Source organism: Hibiscus syriacus, unplaced genomic scaffold, assembly GCF_006381635.1.
Source record: "Hibiscus syriacus cultivar Baekdansim isolate YM2019G1 unplaced genomic scaffold, ASM638163v2 tig00110962_pilon, whole genome shotgun sequence".
Taxonomy (NCBI): domain Eukaryota; kingdom Viridiplantae; phylum Streptophyta; class Magnoliopsida; order Malvales; family Malvaceae; genus Hibiscus; species Hibiscus syriacus.
In genome coordinates, this window is record NW_024062935.1 from 630,297 (window position 1) to 653,493 (window position 23,197).

At 35.0% G+C, this 23,197-nt stretch overlaps 3 protein-coding genes and 1 pseudogene across 4 annotated transcripts; 2 read left to right on the forward strand and 2 right to left on the reverse strand.

Moving 5' to 3' along the window:
- The first annotated feature begins 7,703 nt into the window (after nucleotides 1-7,703).
- Nucleotides 7,704-10,263, forward strand: LOC120148529 (nuclear transcription factor Y subunit A-3-like). Its single transcript, XM_039161624.1, has 5 exons — nucleotides 7,704-8,351; nucleotides 8,543-8,595; nucleotides 8,685-8,759; nucleotides 9,618-9,794; nucleotides 9,879-10,263. The coding sequence occupies exons 1-5, from the start codon at nucleotides 8,051-8,053 to the stop codon at nucleotides 10,242-10,244; spliced, it is 972 nt and encodes a 323-aa protein (XP_039017555.1). The 5' UTR covers nucleotides 7,704-8,050; the 3' UTR covers nucleotides 10,245-10,263.
- Nucleotides 10,264-13,486: 3,223 nt separating this feature from the next.
- LOC120148528 (solute carrier family 25 member 44-like) lies at nucleotides 13,487-14,993 on the reverse strand. The gene has a single exon (XM_039161623.1). It carries the CDS (start codon nucleotides 14,630-14,632, stop codon nucleotides 13,607-13,609), a length of 1,026 nt encoding a protein of 341 aa, XP_039017554.1. The 5' UTR covers nucleotides 14,633-14,993; the 3' UTR covers nucleotides 13,487-13,606.
- A 926-nt stretch (nucleotides 14,994-15,919) lies between these two features.
- Nucleotides 15,920-16,656, forward strand: LOC120148485 (annotated as a pseudogene).
- Nucleotides 16,657-17,716: 1,060 nt separating this feature from the next.
- Nucleotides 17,717-23,077, reverse strand: LOC120148526 (dihydrolipoyllysine-residue acetyltransferase component 2 of pyruvate dehydrogenase complex, mitochondrial-like). Of its 2 annotated transcripts, none has more exons than XM_039161620.1 (19): nucleotides 22,924-23,077; nucleotides 22,622-22,715; nucleotides 22,288-22,361; nucleotides 22,034-22,128; nucleotides 21,902-21,942; nucleotides 21,160-21,215; nucleotides 21,005-21,079; nucleotides 20,795-20,887; nucleotides 20,344-20,586; nucleotides 20,165-20,237; nucleotides 19,881-19,981; nucleotides 19,514-19,599; nucleotides 19,359-19,434; nucleotides 18,862-18,929; nucleotides 18,707-18,773; nucleotides 18,528-18,623; nucleotides 18,341-18,443; nucleotides 18,162-18,257; nucleotides 17,717-18,072 (listed from the first exon to the last, which is right to left on the reverse strand). In XM_039161620.1, exons 1-19 carry the CDS (start codon nucleotides 22,960-22,962, stop codon nucleotides 18,002-18,004), a joined length of 1,647 nt encoding a protein of 548 aa, XP_039017551.1. In that variant the 5' UTR covers nucleotides 22,963-23,077; the 3' UTR covers nucleotides 17,717-18,001. The 2 variants fall into 2 exon arrangements, with proteins under 2 accessions (XP_039017551.1, XP_039017550.1); XM_039161619.1 differs by having other exon boundaries at nucleotides 22,622-22,724.
- Between the last annotated feature and the right edge of the window lie 120 nt (nucleotides 23,078-23,197).

Sequence of the window (23,197 nt, forward strand, 5' to 3'; positions counted from 1 at the left end):
AAATACCTCAACCGTCCATCGCTCCCCCTTAATTACCACCTACTCTTCCCCCTATAAATACCACCTCATACCATGGTTATAAAAATCGGACCGGTCGGTTGAACCGTGAACCAGTTGCCTGTCCGGTCCGGTTAACTTCCAAAATCAGTTTTGCAATTAACCGGTTGAAAACCGGTAGAACTGGCTAAGAACCGGTAGAACCGGCTAAGAATCAGTAAAATCGGCAAAAGAACCGGTAAAACCGGTGTGAACGGTGTGAACCGCTGGTTTTGTTTTTTTTTTTTTAAAAAAAAATTAAACCAAACGATGTCATTTGTTAAACGAGCCGAGTCAAACTCGAGTATTTCTGAGCTCGACTCAAACTCAAAAACTTTAAAAGTACCCAAAAACTTGCGAGCTAAAAATTATCAAGCTCATCTCGAACTCGAAATATAATATTGAAACTCGAACTCAAAAAGACTCGAACTCAAAAAAAATTAGAAGCTCAATTGAAGCCTGAAACTCGAGCTCGATTGAAGCGAAAGAATAGTTCGCTATGTGCTCACCAAAAGGTTCCATGATTTTGAATGACAAATTACCTCTATTATTTATAAAAGTTAGTTGAGATGTTCTTCTATGTTTCTTAGTCATGTGAGATTGTTTTGTTCTCTTATTTTTACTCTTTAGACTTTTGAGATGATCTTCTATGTTTCTTAGCTATGTGGGATTGTTTTGTTCTTCTATTTTTGCTCTTCTATGCTCTTTAGACGTTTTTCTGTAGTGTTGTATATATTAATATTGCTTTGAATATTATGTAAAATTTTAAAAAAATATTATTTTATATAAATCGGTTCAAACCGGTTGAACCACAGTTGAACCAGTGAACCAGTACCTTCACCGGTTTAAGGTCCGGTCCGATTTTAAAAACACTACCTCATACAACTCTTAAACCACACAAAAACACTCCTTCTTACTTTTATCATTCCTTCTAACAAGCTTCAAGTGGGTTCTATTATTGTTTTTAGAAGGTAAAATTATTTTTATTATATTATAATCATTAAATAGTTTATTATTTTATTATATTTTATTGTGTTAATTTTTTTATGTTTTGCAGTTATAAAATGGAATGTGAGTTGCTATGTTTAGATATGAATCATATCTCGAGTCATTTTTTCGATACGGTAATAATTTTAAATTGTTTTATGTTAATTATTGTGAATGTTTTATTTATTAATTTTTTAAGTATTAGTTTATATTTTAATTTGTATACTATTTATTTAATTAGGGGAATGATTGTATATTATATTCATTTATTCGTAACGCTAAGTTAGAGATGAAGACCAGAGACACACATATTTTTTTCAGTTACATAGCTAGATATGAAGGGATTGTAACCTTGAATCCAACATTATTTCTACACTGGTTGAGAGATGGAGACCAGAGACACACATATTCTATCTACTATGTGGGGAGTGCATTATTACGCTAAAGGATGTTTCCTTACATTTGGGGCTTCCAGTAGATTGGGATGTCATTTCTGGTGTGACGGATAGTGATTGGCATTCCTTGTGCGATGAGTATCTTGGAGGTATCCTGCCTAATTTCAATGGTGGTCGAATACGGTTAACATGGAATTTTTGACAGTTGAGCGACGACTGTTACGAGGAACAGGCTAAAATATTTGCTCGTTCTTGTAAATTATGACTCATATAAAGGATTTTGATTCCCGATAAATCTCGCAACCAAGTTCATTGTATGTGGTTCTGTAGATCAGTGGCCACGTGGAGAACACATACCCAGAAAAGTTTCTATTGCCCCCTTGACTTCCTTTCACCCCCTAAAGCTACCCTCTTTGCTAACCTAAACTCTAGAGAAACCCAACTAGTTTCGAGCCCTAACAAGCCCTAGAAAATAGAAGGTATTTACCTTCGGTGAGAGATGTGTTTAGCTCTGATGAAGTATCTACAATCGGATCTACAAGTTAACTTTCTCTCTTCCTTTCTCTTCTCTCTTTTTCTTTGATTAGTTCTTTGTTTTTTTTTTGTTATACTCTTTGGTTTTTTCTTTTGGTTTTTTCTTTTGTTTTTCTTCTCTCTTCCCTCTCACCGATTGGCTCCCCCTTTTTATTTGCATGCCTCTGTTTTTATCTTGCATCTGATGGATTGGTGATGGATTACTGTTGCCCGAGAAAATAGGGCTTGAGTGCTCTACATTAGCTTGTGCCAGGGTCCTGATTTCCTCAGGATTTTGCTTTGGGACCTTTTATTTATTTATCTTTTTTTTTCTCTGATTTGGATTGACAGATGATACTGCTGGAACGACGACGTCGAGTGTTGGGGAAGTTTCGATGGCGGGTGACAGCAGCTCTCAAGGGTGAGAAGACCCTAAGCCCTGGAGCGATCTGGACTTTTGGATGGGTCCATATCCAAGAGCTAGAGTGAGGAAGTTGGATTAGGGTTCAAAAACCCTAAGTTTGTTGTCAAGCAGACCGGTTCGAGTCGCCTTTGGGTCTTGGGTTTGTAATTTGATGGGCCTGGTGTTTGGGTCTTCAGGTCTGCTGCGTGGGTTAATTGTTGTAACTGGGTTTGGTTTTGTAATTGGGCTCTGGTGATTTGTAGTTGTGCTCCATTTTAGTCTACAAAATGTAATTAAGATAGTTAATAATACTAATAATACTAATAATTATAATTATAATATTTTTTAGACCCGGATAAAAATAGGTGTCTACACGAACATTTCATCGATCGTTCTATTCACTTACACCCTTATTACTAATCTATAGGGGTTACAAGTAATGATATATGTTTTAAAAATTCTCAATCATTTGATATTTGATAACGAATGTTCAAATATCTTACAGTCTATGGTGTTCGAATTCAATACCTCAAAGAAAAACAATTATTCCTTAAATTATCTTTAATCATTAAAATCACTTAATTCGTATTTAAATAGAATGCACTATTTGCATTTAGCTAACTTTTTGTCCATTAATTTTAATCTCACCATTGCTTGTACTGCGTATTCTAAAATGAGCTTTAAAATATACCCTCCAATTTAAGGGGAAAAAGGAAAGATAAATTAAGTTATTCAAGATTTTCTGTTATTAATCCATATCGTTCTATATGTTGTAACATCACGATGCTATTTAAATTAAAAATTAACTAATAATAACTATTTTTAATATAATATTTAAATTCATGTCTATTCATAAATTGAAAGATTATAAGTATTTAAATGTGTTTGAACTAATATCTTAATGTATGTTAAGTTAAAATTCAATTGTAGAAATAAATTAAATTTGAGATAATCAACTATATGTTAGTCTAACGGAATAATACATTATATACATTGAATAAGATCAAAAATTCAAACATTGACGTTATAAAATAATAAAATTAGATTAAGACGATGGTTCTCTTAATAAGTTTCTATATTACTTGATATGAATTAATTGACAAATATATCATATATCAATAACTACACCAAGGGGAGAGGCTCTTTGTTTTTTCGAGAAGTTTAGATGATGTCCGGCATTGCAAACGAAACTTTGGGCCATTCACGATACTTTAACACACACTTGGAGGCTTGGTTATTATCATGTTGAAATTGAGACAGAATATCTTAAGGCTTTGCGATCTATGGAAGGATCATCGAATATTTTGCCCGAACGACACTTATTGAGGTGATTAGAAGTTTAGAACGATGTTGGAACAAGACTGAAAAATTAGACTTAACTTATCTGAAGAAAAGTAAACTCAGTAGCGAACCACCTTGCTCCATTGTATTGCGGCCTGCCCATGGGAGAGAGAGAGTTCAAAGATCTCCCAACAGAGTTGATTAACCTTGTTCTGTAGGAGGCGACCTACACCAATTATAGCTGCTGCTTCATTTCAGTATCAACAAAAAAATTTAATTTATTAAGATTAGATTTAAAATTTATTAAAAGAAAATATTTAATATAAAAACACATTAATTAATAAGTTTTGAGATTTTAACTATTTGATTAAAATATTATAAAAAAATAATTTTATTTTTTATTGAAAGTCCTGGTAATTTAACATTCAATCCTGTTTTTTCAAACATCGATGATAACAAAGTTATTGGTATGATATTTTTAATTGAGGGGAAGATGCAGTTTTTGAGTCATAAATTTTCAAGGCAGGGGTTAAAAAGGAGAGCCTCAAAGTTTGCAATAATGGCGAGTGAGACATCAAATAGGTGGTGACGGCACCTCCTCCTTGTCTTTCATTTCACCTGTTTCTCAAACTATAAAGGTTTCCATTGACTGCAACACCTACTTTCTCCATTCCAATTATGCCATTGAATACTATCTACTGATCATAAAGTAGATATTTTTAGATAATAAAGTTATTATTCGAATATATACATCGTTCTATTTGGATGGTCAATAAGAAAAATTAACTAACATTATCGATTTCCAATTCTAAAACTATTAGGTGAAAATGACCACATTCTGACATACTTAAGTTCAATGGCAGACTGGCGTTGTTTCCTCAATGATTTTGGTGGCAGAGCAATGTCTCCAAATATTAAGGGAAATACTCTCACTTCTGCTGACTAACCACCAAATCATCCGTCTTTTTGAACATATAATAGCCGAAATGAAAACTGCGTTACATTAATGACCTTGAACCAACTGTTCCACTATTCAGTTCGTGTAGAGATGTAGAAATCCATGATAATTTTACGTGAAGAGAATAAGAAAAGCTCTATGATGGGATGGCAATGTTTTACTTTTTGTAGACCACTCTAAATTATCATTCTTTGTCTCGTCAGTTGAAAAAGCTTAAATGTTACTTAGCAATGGAGGTTTTTAACGAGAACATTAATTTATGCAACATAGTTTTGCTTAAGTTAGGTATGTTGTCTTTCCAACTAAGCCCTTTAATTGTTTTTTTTTCTACCTTATCCAACAATGTTTATTTACTATGATTAATGCATGCTCCAACACTCGCACAAAAGGGCAGTAAAGCATATCAGATCACTGTTTGTTGATCTTTTTTTCACTTTTGGGAAGCCTTTAGATCGCACAAAAGGGCAGTAAAGCACAATGTAGTTTCATCTCTTGACATTTGATCATGAGATTGTTGTTGTCCGTCTGGAAAGTTTGGTTTATTTTTATAATTTCACTGCTAATGCTATGGTATCATTCATCATTTTCTTCAATGCTCCCTTTCGCCTTGATTTGGTCGGTCTCTGTTAGACGTATCCCTCCTTAATTGAATTAAGGAAACTTAGAAAGTTTGGTGGATATATTAATCTATATTTATGTATGACATTGATTAAAGTTCTAATTCTTAAATATATATATATATATATATATGATGGATTTGTTATTCTATTATAAATAAATGATTCTGAAAAGACATACGAGTGATAAAAGTATAAAAGAGAGTTGAACAAAAGTTCATCTATACGACAGATTAAAAAGAAGATAGTTATGACATCTATTATAACAGTTTGTTGAGAGAATTTATAAATCATCCATATTAAATAAGTTATCTTTACGATTTTATTTGATGGTAGAAGATAAATTTACATTGCAATTCTATCATCTTGAGGAATTATATAATTATTAAGACCGTATCTATACATTATTGTATGGTATATAGTTTCTTTCCTTATTAACTTAAACAATTTGATAAAATGAGTTTTCAAAATTCATTTAAGATGAATTTATTTGAAAGACTTTAATAGAAAGGAGTGTTAATTCCTTTAATTTATAAAATTTATTAATAATTGTGTTTATAAAATTTATTTAAATTATTAATAATTAAAAAATTCTAAACAAATATAATCGTCATAAATTATTGAAAAATTCATTTAAGATGTCCCGGTGTGTAATTATTATTTACCAAACTCTTGGTAAACATATATCTCATATCTGTATAGTAATTAATGGATGGTTGGCTTCTGTTCTGGGACAATGTATATAAACTATACTAGGAAACATGACACCATTGGCTGCAGCTGCAAACTGGAGCCTTTAGATTATTAATTTAAGGATGGACGTATTTATGATCCATCTGTCAATATTGGCAAAGCCCAAGAGGACCGCATTATATGATTTGCCAGCGGAAGGCACCCACTGCATGAGTTGTCTGCCATCTCTTAAAGTCCTTTTCGAAGCTGAATATATAGTTTTGGAAAAACATTCACTATGTAATTTAAAAAATATAAGACTAGAGTACATTTCACGGCCAATGGTTTATTTAAAAATATATTTTTAATAAGATGAAATAATTACTACTATCCATACAAATATCTGAACGAAAGAGAAGAAAAAAATTAAAATGAAAATCCAAGAAGAAAGGCACGCGATGTGGTGGAGCGTGCAAGTAAGTGCAGGTGAAAATTGACGGGGCGGCTAGCCGGCTAGGTGATTGAAGAGAGAGAGAGTGCGAAAGAGACGGAGTCTGCGGCAGTATTTCTTAGAGAATAGTTTATTGCAATAACAATTTATTAAACACATCAACGCAACACGAAAAAAAAAATTAGAAAACCAACATAAATTCGAAAGATATAATATTTGTCTCACGTAACACCGTAGTGAGGTGAATGATGAGGGTGGTTGCGGAGATTGAAGAGAGGTCATTATGGTGAGCCACCGAGCTGAAAAGACAAACTTTTTAAAATGAGAAGATATGTATTAATGAATATTATCCAAACACAAGTCTTGTTTCCTTGAAAAGGGCTCAAAAAAGATTGGGGCTTTATATGTCGATGATATATACATGCACAAATCCAAGCTTTAGGAGTAAGAAGAACAAACCCCACCTGTTGTTATTTCTCTCCTTTTCACTTCATCAAATCCCGAAGGTGTATTTCTTTATTTCTCTTGGCTTTCGTTTTACTGGGGTTTTTTTTGTCTCTTTTGTTCCATCTAATATGTGTATCTTTCAGTACAGATGATGGACTATATTTCCTCCCTTTCTTTTTGGCTGTTTAGTATGGGTTTTGTTGGTTTTAGTCTATTAATAAAAGGTTTTGTTGTTTCTATAAGGTTCTAGGCTTTGAATATGCATCGGTTTAGAGACTGTGAGGGTGGGTTTCTGGGATGGAATTTCCATGCTTAGATGATTAATGTGTTTTGTTTTTTGTTTTTGGTTCAACATTCAGCTATTCCGCTGTATTTTTTGTTTTGTTTCGGGTTTTGCATGCATTGAAAAACTCTTGAATTCGAGCTTAAACAGAATTTATTTGAGCAAGAACCCATTCAAGTGTTCTTCCCCCACCCCCCATTATGTCATCTTTTATATATGTCTTTGTTGGGTATAAATGGTTGATATATCTTATATTTTTGTATCGAACAATTTGATGTTTATAATGTTAGGCACCAACTGCTGCTTTTTCACTTAGTTACTAGCTTTCAATAGTCACCTCATCCTTCTCCCACCAACTTTCTAGCATAACAGAGTAGAAATGTTCATTATTTGAAGTTGCTGTATTTTGATAAGTGTAAATGGAATGGTTTCTTTAATCAGTTTCATTATGATTCTCATATATAGTTTCTGTTCTGAGCGACGCATTATCATCTCCAATTGGAATTCATCAAAAACTTGTAGCCTAATTAATATATCAAATTACCAAATCGATGGTATGAGTTAATGCAAAGTGTTTGGAGTTAAAAACAATTTTGCTATTTATTTATATGGTAATTCAATTCTTGGAAGTAAGTCTCTCTTTTTCTTTTCTTTCTTTTTGGTGGCTTACTGAACCTGCAGGAAGAAACTCTTACTGAGCCTTCTTTTTTCACCACTTTATATTTGTAATCAAAGTTAGCTGTGAACCATCAAGTTGTTTTTATATCCGTTCCTTATTATAGGTAGAATTCTAATTAAGTCAGTTGAACAAATTTTCAAATATCTGATCGAAGAAGCCTTGTAGTTATTTACTTTTGTTGCTTCTGATTTACTTGTCGAACACTGACAGTGTGCGGTTTGTTGATAGGCCACTGGTTTGAGCAAGCTAAAAATCTTCAGAAAAGACTTCCTTTTAAAATTTTAAGATCCTTTTGAACCTCTGAAATTTCAAACAGTAGTTTAGGGAAATGCAAAACATGGATCGAAAGGATTCTGGTGTAAATGCACAATCAATGTGCACATATGTTGTCAGCAGCTCGTCTTTGGGCAACTCGACTGAATCTCAGGTCCTGCAATCTTCAATGTCTGAAAGTTTAAGCCTGAAGATGGGAGTTCTGCCTCAACACTTTCATAACACCAAACAGATGAGTTTTCAATTCCAGGACCAGGACTCATCATCAACTCAATCAACTGGTCAATCTTGCCCTGAAGCAGCTGGTGCTGGAGACAGCAATATTTATGGGCAAAGTTTAATTTTACCATCATCAGGTCTTTATATTTTCCCAGTATTTACACATTTTGATGATATCTAAGTTTGATGTGGTATAAAGTTGAAGTTTTTTCAATTTTTCATCCATGTGATTTTTTCTTCTCTCATTACCTGGCGAAGGGTATATCTAATTAGCTGTTCTCGCATGGGAAGTTTGTCGGAAGCCATGCTAATTTAGCCTCTTTAACAGGACCACAAAACTATGTCGTCCCTCCTGCACAAGTTGATTATAGCAAATCAATTGTACGTTACTACTTTTGTAGCTTGGCTGGTATGTAGATGTGTCAATGTCTGGTATATCTCATTCATTTATGTCAGGTTTCTTACTGCAGTCTCATATTCCTCTCCATTCTGCCAAACCATATTTTGTCAGTGTAGCAACGACTGCTTATGGATCGCAAGCTTTGGTAAGAGTTTTGTCTTGTTCAACACTTCAGTCTGGCATTTTATCAGTTCATAGAATAGGCAATGGTTGCTTTTAAAAGTTCTAGACCCCGTTTAACAACGATTTTGTTATGATCACTGTAACTGTAGTCTCCTCTTTGAGGAATCTAGGAAAGAAAAGTTGAAGGAACCTAGACTTTTGAAACCATATTAAAAGATCTAGATCCCTACTTATAAACGTAATCTTGATGCTGTAGAAGATTGGAAAGCACAAGTCAGGGTACAAGTAGTTTCTTTTGATAAAATGTAGATGCTATAGACCATTATTTTAATCCATTAGCTGATTTGCACCTTCCTGTGTTCATTCATTCTTTGTTTCACATAAAGAATCTGTTAGCCGGCCTGGTACAGGTCTAATTCTTTAATGTTCATTAAGCACATTCTCGGACTATTCCGTTGCACATTAATTTCTGTCGTTCTATTTCACACTTTGCATCTTCCTTTACTCTTATTCTTCTTTCCTTTTCTAATCAAATTGATTCTTTATCAGAAAAGCTTTTCTTCAATGATCTTATTTTATGAAGTGCTTTTACTATATGAAGCATGAAAGTTGCAATAGTAGGTGCATTAAGTGACATTTGTTATTGTCAACTGTCTTAAGTGGCAAAAAAATAATTAGTCATGAGGTTACTAGATCTTCTTTTATTTATTCTCTGTTTTCTGACATATTGATTCTGCATTAGATTTGGTATAGATTCCGATTTTTGTGTTGCTAAAACAAATGCCTTGAATATCTATTTAGGGCACACCCTTTGTTATTCATGATCAGACGAAAAATGTTTCTTATTTGTTATCCGTTTGTGCGATATTTGTCATTGCAGTCCCAGCAGATTCATGCTCATGCGATGGCAATGCTTCCTACTCGTGCTCCGCTGCCACTGGATCTTAAAGAAGATGAACCGATTTATGTTAATGCAAAGCAGTATCATGCTATTCTCAGGCGAAGACAATATCGTGCAAAGCTCGAGGCTCAGAACAAACTCACAAAAGTTCGAAAGGTAAGTATGTCTCTTTGAGGTTTTCCTTGTAGCTGGTTGATGCACAAGAACTGTATAAGAAGCTATTTTATAAATGTTTCGCAGCCGTACCTGCATGAGTCTCGTCATCTTCATGCGTTAAAACGAGCTAGAGGGAGCGGTGGGCAATTTCTCAAAACAAAGAAATTCCAACAATCCAAGAGCATTCCGACAAGCCACAGACCGGACATGTCCAGGTCACCTCAACTACATTTGTCTGCAAAACTCTCCAAAACAGAAGTTTATGAGCGGGCAAATTTCAAAGATGCTGCTTCGGCTACCTCGTGCTCTGATGTCACAAGTGGCTCCAACAGTGATGAAATGTTTCAGCAGCCAGATTTAAGGTTTTCTAGCTATCGTCCTGATCATATAGGTCATGCCGGCAATATCCACGGTGATGGGAACATCCATCATCTTTCTGGTCTCGGCTGATAGCCAAGATAGATTCTATTTTGAGCAGTCCGGCGCCGATGAAAAATACGGCTGCTTTGTTCCCATGGGAAGTCATCCTTGGCTCAGTTTAGTTTTACTTGTCCTGTCAGCACAGATTGTTAATAAACCGTGAACATTGTGGTCACGTTATTTTAACATAAATGCATGCCTTGCCATACATTTGAGCTTCAATTGCAAGTACTGTCAGTAACATTAACATTTCCAGTTTGATATGAAAATACGAATTAGAGAAGCTTCTCTGCCTGATTTCGAAGCAATGATTGTTTAGATTAATGCTGTAACTGGGCATCTTCAACTTCAACTCCAACTCTTATGGGTCCGAAGAACAAAGTGGAATCCACAAACTGATCGGTTATAGATAATCGAATTCGGTTCCCTTCTCACAAATATACTTGACCCGATTACGGAACCCAGTTCTACATCCGCTTTCTAACTCAGCCGAATCTACCCTTTAAGTCCGCCATCGAATTTGAAAATCCCCGCTCTCTCTGCTCTTCGGCCGCCAACAGCGAAAGAAAACACCTTCGCCATGAAAAAATCCTAGGGAATCTTCCTGGGAGCTTCTTCTTCAAGAATTGGGAAAATGAATAATTTAGAGGAAATCTTTTCGAACATTCCTTCGAGCATTAAAAACATTGATAAAATATTTTTTTTTTGTAAAATGTATTAGAAATTACTAATTCATAAAAACGATAATTATCTGAGATAAACCATTATACATCCTAAAATCTCAAAAATAATAATAATTTATTTACTATTTATGTTGTTTGATTGATATTTAAATTTCTAAAGTTTGATTTTTCTTTTATCATTATAAATTTTAGAAATAAAAGTTTATTTTTATTAAAAAGTTTTAGATATGTTAGAATTTTTAATAGTACTCTCTGATTTATGATTAACGACAGTTAAGATTGATCAATACCAATTAATATTCCTAATTAATGCTAAAATATTTTACCATACAAAAATATTCCATAAATCCAAAACTTTTAAATATGTAAACATTAAAATATTTAATGTTTTGTTTTTCTATTAATTTATGTTCATTATAAATGATAGTATTTATTTTAAAGATTCGTAATCATTTTACAATGAATGCTTAAATATTTTACGATAGTTGATGTTTTAACTTGAGACCTCTAATAATAATAATAATTTCTTTAATCATTGAAATCACTTAGTTTGTGTTATTTAATATTTTGTTAAAATATATAATTTCTATAATAATTTAAACATTTTACTAAAATTTATAACAATTGTAAACGGATCAAAGTTTATAATAACATTTCTTTAGAAATTATTATACATTCTTTAAAATGTTGATAAGATTGAGACCATATTTTTTAAAGAATACACAGTAGAATTTCACCTAAACCATTAATAAAGGGCAAACGCATCTATTAGCCCGCGGGGCAGTAATAGTCTGGTACAAAATGGATCAAATTAGTATTTTTCCCCATTAAATATATATTAAATTTCCTACTTAATTTTTTTTCCAATTTACTTTTAAATTAATATAGTCACTCGATTTATTCAAAATGAAAATACCAGTAAAAGCACAACACAATATATATTGACAAAATTAGATTAAAAATGATATTTTTAAAAATAAATTTAAAAGAATGTTGATTTAAACGGTAAAAGATAAATTAGAAAAATAATAGTTAATCCAACAACCAATTAATTTGATGGAGTGAGACATTAAATTTTTTAAATAAGATCAAAAGTTTTTTAGTGTTAAGAGAGAAAAAAAACATAATTAATCCCCATCTCTTACATGCCAGGAGAGCGCTGTCTCTGCTTCTTCGTGCACCAAATCAGCAATGGCCACCGGTGGATCCTGGTAGCTAATAAACATAGAATCGCTAGTCCAAGCCAGTCGTGCTATGCCATCAGCAACTCGATTCTTTTCTCTAGGAACATAAGCGAACCCCAGCTGCCAATTCTTCTTTGTGAAACTTCGAATGTGGAGGACCAGTGCGAAAGTAGGCTGGCACCTCGAAGTATCCTTGATCGCATCTATAGCATTTTTGCAGTCCGATTCAACACACACTGAATTCGAACCCATCCTCCAAGCAAACAATAACCCCTCATAGATTCCCCATAATTCGGCTTCGAACGACGAACATTTTCCTATCAATTTAGAGAAACCCCCCAACCAGCAGCCTTCATGATCTCGGATGATTCCCGCGCAAGAAGCGAATCCGTCCTCAAGTCTGCATGTTCCATCCGTGTTAAGTTTCACCACACCCGTCGGTGGACAGCTCCAGGGATTGGTCAGATCATTGATTATGTTACTTTGTCTTCGCTTTTCATTCAAGCTCGCCAAGGCGTTAATCCTTCCATCCTTCCATCTAGCACTTCTCTGCCACACTTTCCTCACCCACATAATCAGGATCAAACAACAACCGGTTCCAAATTAGAGCACCGAACATTAAATCCCACTCGCCCGGATCATTAGGAAAATAGGACGGCTGAGATATGTTTTTAATAATCCAATCCTGCAAAGATAAGCTATTAAATTCCTCCAATCTGCTCGGTTTAACCACTACCTGCCACACCGTTCTCGCTGCGATACAATCACGAACAACATGCAAACTAGTTTCATTCCCCGCCCCACAATAAGATCAAAAGTTAGAATCCCTCACAATTATAAATGAAATAAACTGAATTGAAATAATTATTCCATAATAAACTTCTACACAAATTTATTTAAGATGTAAAATAGAAAAAATACTGTACTTCAGAAGCTAAATTAAGAATAAAGGCATTAGTTAAATGCTCCAAATTTCCATGTCTATCCAAATCTAATTAGCTAAGTTAGGTATTGAGATAGACCCATCACAAGAAACGCTACTAACAGCTGTAGACCCATCACAAGAAACGCTACTAACAGCTGCTGGTTAAATTATAAACAAAAATAATAATAAAATAACTTGATGCTTTTGCAAGATTTGCAGTAAAATCAATAAAAAAGGAACCCCTAGATTCCATCCACATCAACTCCCCCATTATTCCAAACCCTGACAAGATACCACTCTAATTATTTTATTGTATCGAATGAGATATAAGAAATTTGGTGACAAATGGAAGGAAGGAAGGAAGAAAGAAAAAGTCAGATAAACACGACCCCATAAATTTCTTTAAGAAAATCCTTTAATAGTTGGATATTAATCCACGATTTCTTTGTGAAAGATGCTAATCCATGATTAGGCATGGTGGAAAAGAAATAAAAAGATTTATGTTGTTATTTCAGATTAAAAAGAAGTTGCACCCAGATTTACATTCACCAGCAGGCCAAGTGAGAAAGAAGAAAAAACATTAGAAGGCAAAATAAACGATTACATGGAGCTATCCTGGTTCTTAGCTGAGAGCCGTTTCAAGAACTCATAAGTAGTGATCATTGTTGTAGCAGACATGGACATTGACGCCCACCTCGGCCCTAGTCCTCTATAACAAGCCAACCATCCACCTTCTTTAATCAAATTCCGAACAGTTTGGCCAACTGTTGGTCCACGCCTCCCATTCTCTTCCCCATCCAGGACTTGCAGTCTAGTCTTGATGGTGTCCAGTGGCATTGTAATCAAAGCTGATACCCCTCCGGCCATGGCTGCACTTATTCCCTGAACAGCCATGACCGTCTTCGTATCCGGCCTGATCGTGTTACTATTATTACTCTCATCATCTTTCTTCCAAATGTAGCATCCAATGCCTCCCCAAACGAGCCTCTGAGCTACCGAATAAGATGCCCACCACACTGCATTCGATGGAGCATACGTTAAGATCGATATCCCAAAGCCTCTGTACAACCCCTTTGGACCATCCGTTCCAACTATTTTCCTAAACGCATCGATCCCATTTACATATCTACGAGGTGAACTGCAGCTCGGGTGGGTTCCTTGAACCATTAACCTCTGGCTTACAACATCGACCGGGGTCCACACAAGCTGTGCAGTCATTGCAGCGCTTAATCCGGCAGCAGCGTTAGCAATTGCCGCCGCGGTTGTTTCCGGAACACCCAACTTAACCGTGGCACTGGCTACATTACTTTTGGTAACCTCAAGAGCTGCCATGTAAAGAGCTCGAGCCGGGATTGTTCCCATTAAAGAAGTACCGAATCCGCGGTATAAAGCCCTCAAACCTTCGTGTTTAACAATGGAAAAGGCGGTTCGGATACCAGAAAGTTGAGATTGAACCACTTGTTGCCTCGTTTTAACCAAAACTATAGGGTAAAGGGTGACCGAAACACCTGAAAAGAGAGCTGCACCTAAGAAGAAAAACTTGGATTTATCGAGCATTTCCCAATCAATATCGGCCGGTATATTATTCTCTTGCGCCGATTCTTCCTCGGCCACCCTTATATTCATCTTTCCCAGTTTTAAAGATCGAACTCCCAAACCAACAATTTGACACCGAAGCCGTACACCCACCCCCAAAAAAAGAGCCAACACCACCGCCAGAGTCGATAATCACCGTTTCAAATGAGATTAAGGGCAAAACAAAAGCAAAGATGAAGGGACTTTTTTCCTCTTGTGGAACCAAATTCTGGATCGAACGTGAATCACAATAAACGGATCAATCATTTCTTACACACAAGTTTAAAAGAAATAAAAAAGATCTATCAAAGAATAATTACTTCGTTTACCGGAGATTCAACCATTGTAATCCCCGGTGACGGAACTTTTAACCGGTGAGAGAGCTTCTTGATATTGCAGAGGGATTTAGAGAAGAAGAAGAAAAGAGAAGTGGGTGACCGGAGATTAGAGTAGAAAAAGGGAAGAAAGAGAATAAGACGTACAGTTAAAGAAGGCGGAACGGACAAGTGTCGGTTATGGATTAGTATCTTTTAATTCTTATGCTTTTTGTTTATCCGAGAAGGTTATGATTGTCTACGATTGTTTTTATTGTATGAATTAGATTTAGAGCGTTTGGATTGCCGGTGACGCTGGGATTTTGATGATGTCAATCAAATTATAGTTTTGTTTATTTATGCAGTGTAAGCTGTGACGCAGAGAATTTAATCCGGTTGTTTTACGAAGGGATACAGTGTAACATGACGTGTAATCCATATCCATTGGATTTGTTATTTTGTTTGATGTATAAGTCTCCGTATACAGTTTAATATATGATTAATGAAAAATATTATTAAAATATTTTTTTAATATTTTTAGTAATAAATTATTTAAAATATTATTGTTTATTGGAAAAGTTAATTTTTTTATTTCAAAATCAATAGAAAAAATAATATTTTAAGTAGAACTCAATATTAATATTTTTAATAAAAAAATAATTTTTTAAATAATTTTTTATCAAAATATTTCTAATAATATCTTTCATTAATTGTATATCAAAGCTGCCACAAGATTGTCATATAATAAAAAAATCCAATGGGTATGGATTACACCGGTAATTCTACCTTACAATAACTTAATATATTATTAAAAAAATACTACTAAAAATATATTTTTTAATACATTACTTTTATACCGGGAGGGGCAATTGATAGACTGGCTATGCGACCGAACCGACCTATGAAAGGTCAAAAAAAGCCTAATGCATACGTGGAATCGTGGTCTTGCTCGAACTTCCAACGCGGGAACTAAATATAAATCTTAAACCCTTCCCTCAGTTCTTCCAATAAACCAAACCCCACCTAACTCACCATTTAACAATGGCTCATCATTGTGGCCCCGACCCTGAGACCGATCCAAACAACCGTCTTTATAACCCATACCAAGACCTAAGCCTTCGAGTTCCCATAAACTTGTACAAGCTCCCGACTTCCCAAGAGTTCCTCTTCGCCGAGGAATCCCTCCACTAACGCCGCTTTTGGGGAGAAAACCTTCCTTTTACGTCGACTCTGCTTATTTAGGCGGTTTGGTCTCCGACGCAGGCGTTGGATTCTTCTCGGCTCTGAGAAATTTCGAGCAGGGAGATACTTATAAGTTGAAAATCAACCGCATCTTAAACGGTGCCGGTCATACCGGTCGGTCGTGGGGCGAATAAGATCGGGGTAGTGGGCCTGGTTTACGCGGGCATGGAGAATGGAATTGTCACCGTGATTGATCGTGACAATATATGAAGTAGCATGGCGGCAGGACTCACTACCGATGCTGTTTGCTTATGGCGAGAGGGGTCAGGTCTGTTGCGGTTGCGGGTGCACTAGGTGGGCTGGTGGCAAGGGTGGTGGTCGCCGGGAAGCACGTGTTGAAGAGATACGTGCCCATTTAAGAGAAGGGGAAAATAGAAAAAGAAAAAAAATAACTTTTGCGCTTGTTAATTCTTTAAATTTACTTTTATGGTGGTTGCATGTAGCTGTAGGTTAACCTTAATGGGGGAAAATTGCTATTAACAATAGTTTCGGAGAAATCTAATTTATTTATTTTTGAACAATACAACTTATTTCATGAATAATAGAATGAATCAAAATTACAACGTATCAAATATGGATAGAAAATTAAAGAGAATAATCATCAAAATACTCACACAAAAATAAACTATTAAACCTAAAGATACGAAGAAAAAAAATATTCTATTCAAAAGGACTACCAACATCAAAATCCAATGACTTTTATAAAAATTATCTCCGTCAAATGTGACGTTTTACGAAGTGATAAAAGGGGTGGTGGGAGAACCAAATAACCTAGCAGACTACTTCATTGTACCGACAAACCAATAAAAAAAATATTGTGATGATTTTTGTACGAGTATCAAAATGACCACAAAAGTATGTGAAAAATGTATAAAAAATCATAAGGACTATGTTACAAGAGCAGGCAAAACAATGCATGCCACAAGAGTAGGAAAAATAATGTGTCACGATGACAAAGATTCTAATTAAAAATTAAATACTCAAAAAAAAAAGAAAATAAAAAAAATTAATAGTCTCTGACAATCGATAACCAATATTAAAATTGATGCTACCGGCGATTAAACAAAAATTAAAGAGAGAAAAAAAGAAATTAGTACAAAAATATTGAAAGAAAATTAGGTTGAAAGAGGGAGAGAGACTAGAGTTTTTATTTTTATTTTTACAATTTAATATTTTTTTAGAGTTTCAAAATTTTTGATTAAATCTAATTTATTTTTAATGTGTGAAGTTAATGTTGTGAATGACCCTTGTAAGTTGTAACCACCCCCTCTCAATTTAAAGGGCTTGCTGTGCTATATTAGGATTATTAGAGATTTCCAGCATTGTTATCTGTAATTTGTAATTTTTTGGTTTTGGCAGTTGCTGACCTATTTAAACGATGAAATGGTTGTATTCGTTATTTCAGGGAAATTGGAGTTCACACAAGAAATTTGTTAACCGAACCTACGTTGGTAATGCACAATATATAAATAAAAAGGAAATCCAGGGGTTGTTTATTTAAACAAGTTGGCATCTTCCCCATGAAGAGGGGCTTAAAGGCTTGCAACCATTGTCTCATGTATCGGGCCGAGTTGCTACGTCAGACGACTGATGTATCTTTGATGCAAAACCATCATATTCAGTGAACATTTCTTAACAGTAAAGCATAACAATAGCCAAACCAAAACTCATTCCAAGTATCTGCAAAAGCAAAACTCCAGCTCGCAGTTTAGTTCCCCAATTCTCAACCCCCTTATTCCCACAAAATTTTAATGTGGTTAAGCAAAATCTGAAAGAAATTGATCGCGAATACATGAAACGGTATTGCATTTCATCATGCAAATTGATCACAGAAAGAAAATGTGTCAAAAAAGCACCATTTGACTTAAAGCAACATCGACTCTGGATTCTCAATGTAGCCTTTGAAAGCTTTAAGCCATTCAGCACCAATTGCACCTAAAAGTACAGCACGTTGAGTTGATTGGATTGGAAAAGTTTGAGTCAGGTCAGTAATAAACTATTAGGATTCTAACCAAACTACTTACCATCAATAACTCGATGATCACAGCTTAGAGTTACAGACATGTACGAAGCGAAGTTGAATTGGTCAGGACCTGAGCCAGGGATAACCCTCTTCTCAGCTGCAAACCGAACAGTCCAGCGATTATGAAGAAGCAAAAATGAATATGACTTGAAATACGGAAAAATTAAGGACAACTCTTACCAGACCCAACAGCTAGAATTCCTGCCTGAGGAGGATTAATGATGGCACAGAATTGCTTAATACCAAAGGGCCCTCCCAAGTTTGACACTGTAAATGTACCACCCTGCAAAGAAAACCCAGCATGTGTATAATCCAGAAGATGATCATAGCATCAATTATTGTTTATTAACATAAAACCAATTTCTACCTCATAATCTTCTGGTTTTAAGCTGTTCTCTTTGGCTTTTTGGGCCACCTTCTTGACCTCCTCAGCAATTGAGGACAAACCTTTCTTATCAGTATCCTGCAATATGTACAACAAATTATGGTAATGCTAACTAGAAAATTATTACAGGAATGGAACAGCATGAAGTGCAAACAACTCACCCTGATAACAGGGACATAAAGTCCATTGTCCGTCTGCACAGCTACATTAATATTCACATTGTTATACCTGGCATGGAAGCAAAAGAAGCATGTCATAACAATATTTCACAATTATGCACCCAAGGCTTAAAAGTTTGTAAGTAATTTATACTTACTGACGAATATAGTCATCTGTCCATGAACTATTGCACTGAGGAACTTTTCGGAGAGCCAAAGCAGCAGCCTGTAATTGACAAGAGACTTTTACCTTCCAAATATTAAATCTGACATTTTTTTTTGCGGTATGCTAATGGAAGTTCAATAGGAAAAAGAAGAAAAAACACTAATTTTTTATTTGCAGAAATGCTATATTAGCGCATCTACATAAAACAGCAATTTCAGACCATGGCCGGACTAAATACTTCCAAAAAAATTTGATTTAAGAAAGAATTACATAATTTCAGGAGAAGGATTAAAATTTACAAGGATGAAAAGCAAGAAAACATCATGAGACACGAACTTGGCATAATATGTTTTCACTATGTACTCGGAAGCTTAATCAAGAAATGCCATGTTAGATCCACATTATATTGACAAAAAACTTTAGATCATAACAAAAGCTGATCAACTTGGTATAATCTCAAAGCTAAATAAATGCATAGAAGTTGTCTACCTTAATTACAAGATCATTCACAGATATTCGCTTTCCACCTGAAGCTTCCTGTAATGAGTTGAGTTGGCTCCGCAAACTGAATGTCATGAAACAATTTATCATTATCAAATCTAGCATCAATTTCCTTTTTCAAATATTGAAGCACTATTACTTACTCCATAAGTTTGTCAACACAAGTATCCACTGTTAAATAGTAATGTGGGATAGTCTGCTTCGAGAATAGTAGGCGTGATGCTGTGATCTGTCAAATTTTGTAAAACAAATTACTCACAAAGCACAATGGTTATGTAACAGACATCCAAAATGGGGAGAAAACAAAAGAAGCCGGCCAGAAGATATGGAGACCAACTTCTTTGCACTCTTATGAAAAGAGTGCAGAAATCTAAAAGGTAGGTAGAATTTGAAATTTCATTAGCTGCAATGGAATGCAGATCCTTTCAGAACTAGATGAAATGCTAAATTCTATTTGACAGCCTTGTACTCTCATGAAACTTACAAAAATAATATCCATGAGTAAAATACCTTTCTTATCTGAGAATGAGGGATGTCCACATAATCTAGAGATGCAAGTTTTGCATCCTTTATCTTAGGAGTCAGGACAGAAACTTCCTTTCCACGTGAAGCTACATGACAAGGAAAGCATTCCAGTAAGCAGAAGAAGTGGCAATAGAACATCAAAAGGAATAATATTGAAGAATCTCTGAAAGAAAAAAGGATTGTGGTGTGGGGAGACACATTCTTCACTATATAGGATTAATTATCAGCTGAGTGAAATAGCATCAGGCATCAAACAGAGTAGAAATTACCCAAGTAATCTTCAATATCAGCCTTTACAATGTGTCCATCGGGACCTGTTCCTTTGATGCTAGATAGTGGTACCTATATTTGCATCCAAGAAGAAAAAGAAAATAGTTAAAAAGATTTGGGATAGAATTGATTACGAGCTTAAGGTTGTATCTTAATACAGAACACTTATATGACTAACCTTGTGATCCTCAGCCAATTTTCGAGCAAGGGGACTTGCAAAAATACGATCTTCTGAAGCAGAGGAGGTAGGCTTGGGAGTCTTGGGCTCTGGTGAAGGAACTGGTTGCTCAACAGGCTTTTTTGGCGGTGGTGGAGGTGCTGCTGAGTCTTTTGCTGCGGGAGCCCCAGAACCTGATGCTGGAGGACTGTAGTCCTTGAACTTCGCAACATCCCCCTCCTCTTCAACAGTGATGGCAATTATCTACATAACCACACAAGAAAACAAAAAAACATTAGCTGCATAAATATTCAGATGAATTGTGCATTATTCAGAGAGCGAAAAAGCAATAGACGAAGATCTAAGAGGTGCAGAGCCAAGATGCATCTCCTCTATTTAGTCAAATCGAATCCAAAATTCACGAGAACTGAAGAAAGATAATCGTATACACAATAATTCTCAAAATCAATACCTCACCAACTTTGATCTCTTTTGACCCGTCTCCCTTTATAATCTTAGCAAGATAACCTTCTTCCATGCATTCCATCTCAACAGTTGCTTTATCCTTTCAAATAATAAATAAAGTTATAAACAAAATCCTATTTCTAATACAGAGAAAGCAAAAAAAAGATAACTTCCATCAGATGCTACAAGGTAGCCAACAAACAGGAGAATGCCTTACGGTTTCAACTTCACACAACACTTCTCCAGGAGTCACCTTATCACCCTCTTTCTTCAACCACCTTGCAATATTTCCCTGCATTTAGGAAACGGCATGCTAAGAAGGATATTGCCGATATTTTACAATATTTTAGAAAGACCCAGAATGATTCACACCTCCATCATCGTGGGTGAGAGTGAAGGCATTCCAATCTCTTGGTGAGGAGGAAGGCCTGAAAGCAACTTAAGAATTTTAGTAATATTTAGTAGGTCATGCAATAACAAAATGGAACATTTAACAAACAAGTAACACCATATGGCTACCATTAATGCAGCAGGGTTCAACGTAGTAAACCTTCAATCATCATTACAACTGCTACGTGGCCAACCATAAATATACTAACCTCTAGACTGGCAAAAAAACACTGGAAAAACCATTCATGCTAAATAAATTCAACATTACCTAAGCAAGAGCACTGGAAAAACAAAAATAAAAACAACAAAACATATAGCACTGCCTTGCAAAATAGAGATGAATAATAAACTGTAGTTATTGTGTCACAAATCTTAAAAGCAGATAAATCACATTTCACAGCTTGGATACCAGATAAACATGTTTTATAATACAAAATACTATTACCCAACAGGTAAATTCCTTTTATCTGGAGCTCTTTTCAGAAGGGTACTGAACAAGAGATGGTAAGAATGAATGAAAAAAATCTCACTGATAATTCTGGTCTCAACATAGAAGTTTCCACTGAAAGCGCATCAATAGAGTCATAGTTTGGAATTCAAAACGACCCTTGCGGTTTCATTAGTTAAAACACATTCTTGTCGTAGTCACAAGTGCAAAACTTTTTACCATTTGACAAGTAACGGAACCCTAAGAGAACAATACATGATAAGCAATAACCCATACCTGCATCAGATGAAAATCCTCTCCTTGAAAGCACCTGCAAACTGATAACGGATACAGGGAAGGAGTTTAAGTTCTTGAAATGATTAGGAAAACATTAATAGGAAGCCTCCAATGAAATACTGAAAAGAATACCATAGAAGTTCTCTGCTATATACCACACCACCCATTGGAATTCCCAATCTCATTGTTTTCCTAGAAAGATTGTTCGTAGATAAACCAAATGATACCTGCAGATAAGATGTTAAACAGACAGTTAGCCAATTGAATCTTAACTTCAATTAAGAAAATCATGCACAATGGGAAATCAGCAGAAGAAAGAAAAATAATAAAAATGCAAGACTGCAAATTTATTACTCCACCAATGGGTAATAGAAAGATGAACTTACAGGGTTACGGGCAACAAACTTGGATACAATCTCTCTTTCTGCAGGTGCACCAACTGGGCAGACCTTTGCTACATCTGAATAATAACCAACTTCACTTAACATAACATAAACAAAACATCCACTCTGTTATGCTTCTAAAACCAGAAAAGAACCTATAGATTGTAATTATAATATCTTAGTAAAAAGCTAGCCGGGAGGCTTTGGAGGCACTTTTTGCACGTCAATATAGTAGACTAAACAAAAATCCTAAGAACAGCAGTTATGCTTAAGGATTGTGGGAAACGAGGTATCAGAAAACAGAACATTCTTTATCTCATAGCATCTTTATAAGTACCTTCTCTTTTGCAAGCAGAGGATTGTGCTCCATTGGAAAACCAACGAACCAAAACGGCGTGATCGTGCCGCGTTAATTTGGGAACATTTCTTAACTGTAATAGCTAAAATTCTAAAGTTAAATTCAACAAATTAAATAATTAAACGATATAACAGAGACAAATCATTTCAACTATGATCAATAAAATTATATATTCAAGATGAATCAGCGATTAAATTCATATATTTCAACCCAAAACTGATGTAAGCATTAAAACAAAGAAACGAATCGAGTCAAGAGAACTGAGAAAATTCGAGCGTTACCTTTCTAGAGTGGTTGATGATGTGAGATGCATAAGCCATGATTCTCCAGGCTCCCAATCAAACTACTAAAAAAAAGTGGAATAAATATGTGAAGCTTAGGTTTAAGACCGTTCGGGAATAAAGATCAAACAAAGTAGATCTTACCTACTTGTCTAGTTTTTTTTTTTTTTAAAGAATAACCTAAAAAAGGAAAATAAAAGAGAGACGGAAGGGGAAACGATCGCTGCCTTTACTTTAAAAAAGAAAATAAATATTTTTAAAAGTCACATATTTA

Bases quoted from the DNA above. Each gene is read 5' to 3' on its own strand.
- LOC120148529 (XM_039161624.1), top strand. From the start codon at position 8,051: ATGCAAAACATGGATCGAAAGGATTCTGGTGTAAATGCACAATCAATG. The intron at 8,760-9,617 runs GTAAGAGTTTTG...TTGTCATTGCAG, and splicing joins CTTATGGATCGCAAGCTTTG to TCCCAGCAGATTCATGCTCA. The intron at 9,795-9,878 runs GTAAGTATGTCT...AATGTTTCGCAG, and splicing joins AACTCACAAAAGTTCGAAAG to CCGTACCTGCATGAGTCTCG.
- LOC120148528 (XM_039161623.1), bottom strand. From the start codon at position 14,632: ATGAATATAAGGGTGGCCGAGGAAGAATCGGCGCAAGAGAATAATATA.
- LOC120148526 (XM_039161619.1), bottom strand. From the start codon at position 22,962: ATGGCTTATGCATCTCACATCATCAACCACTCTAGAAAG. The intron at 22,129-22,287 runs GTAAGTTCATCT...TCTTATCTGCAG, and splicing joins AGTTTGTTGCCCGTAACCCT to GTATCATTTGGTTTATCTAC. The intron at 20,238-20,343 runs GTTAGTCATATA...ATGCAAATATAG, and splicing joins AATTGGCTGAGGATCACAAG to GTACCACTATCTAGCATCAA.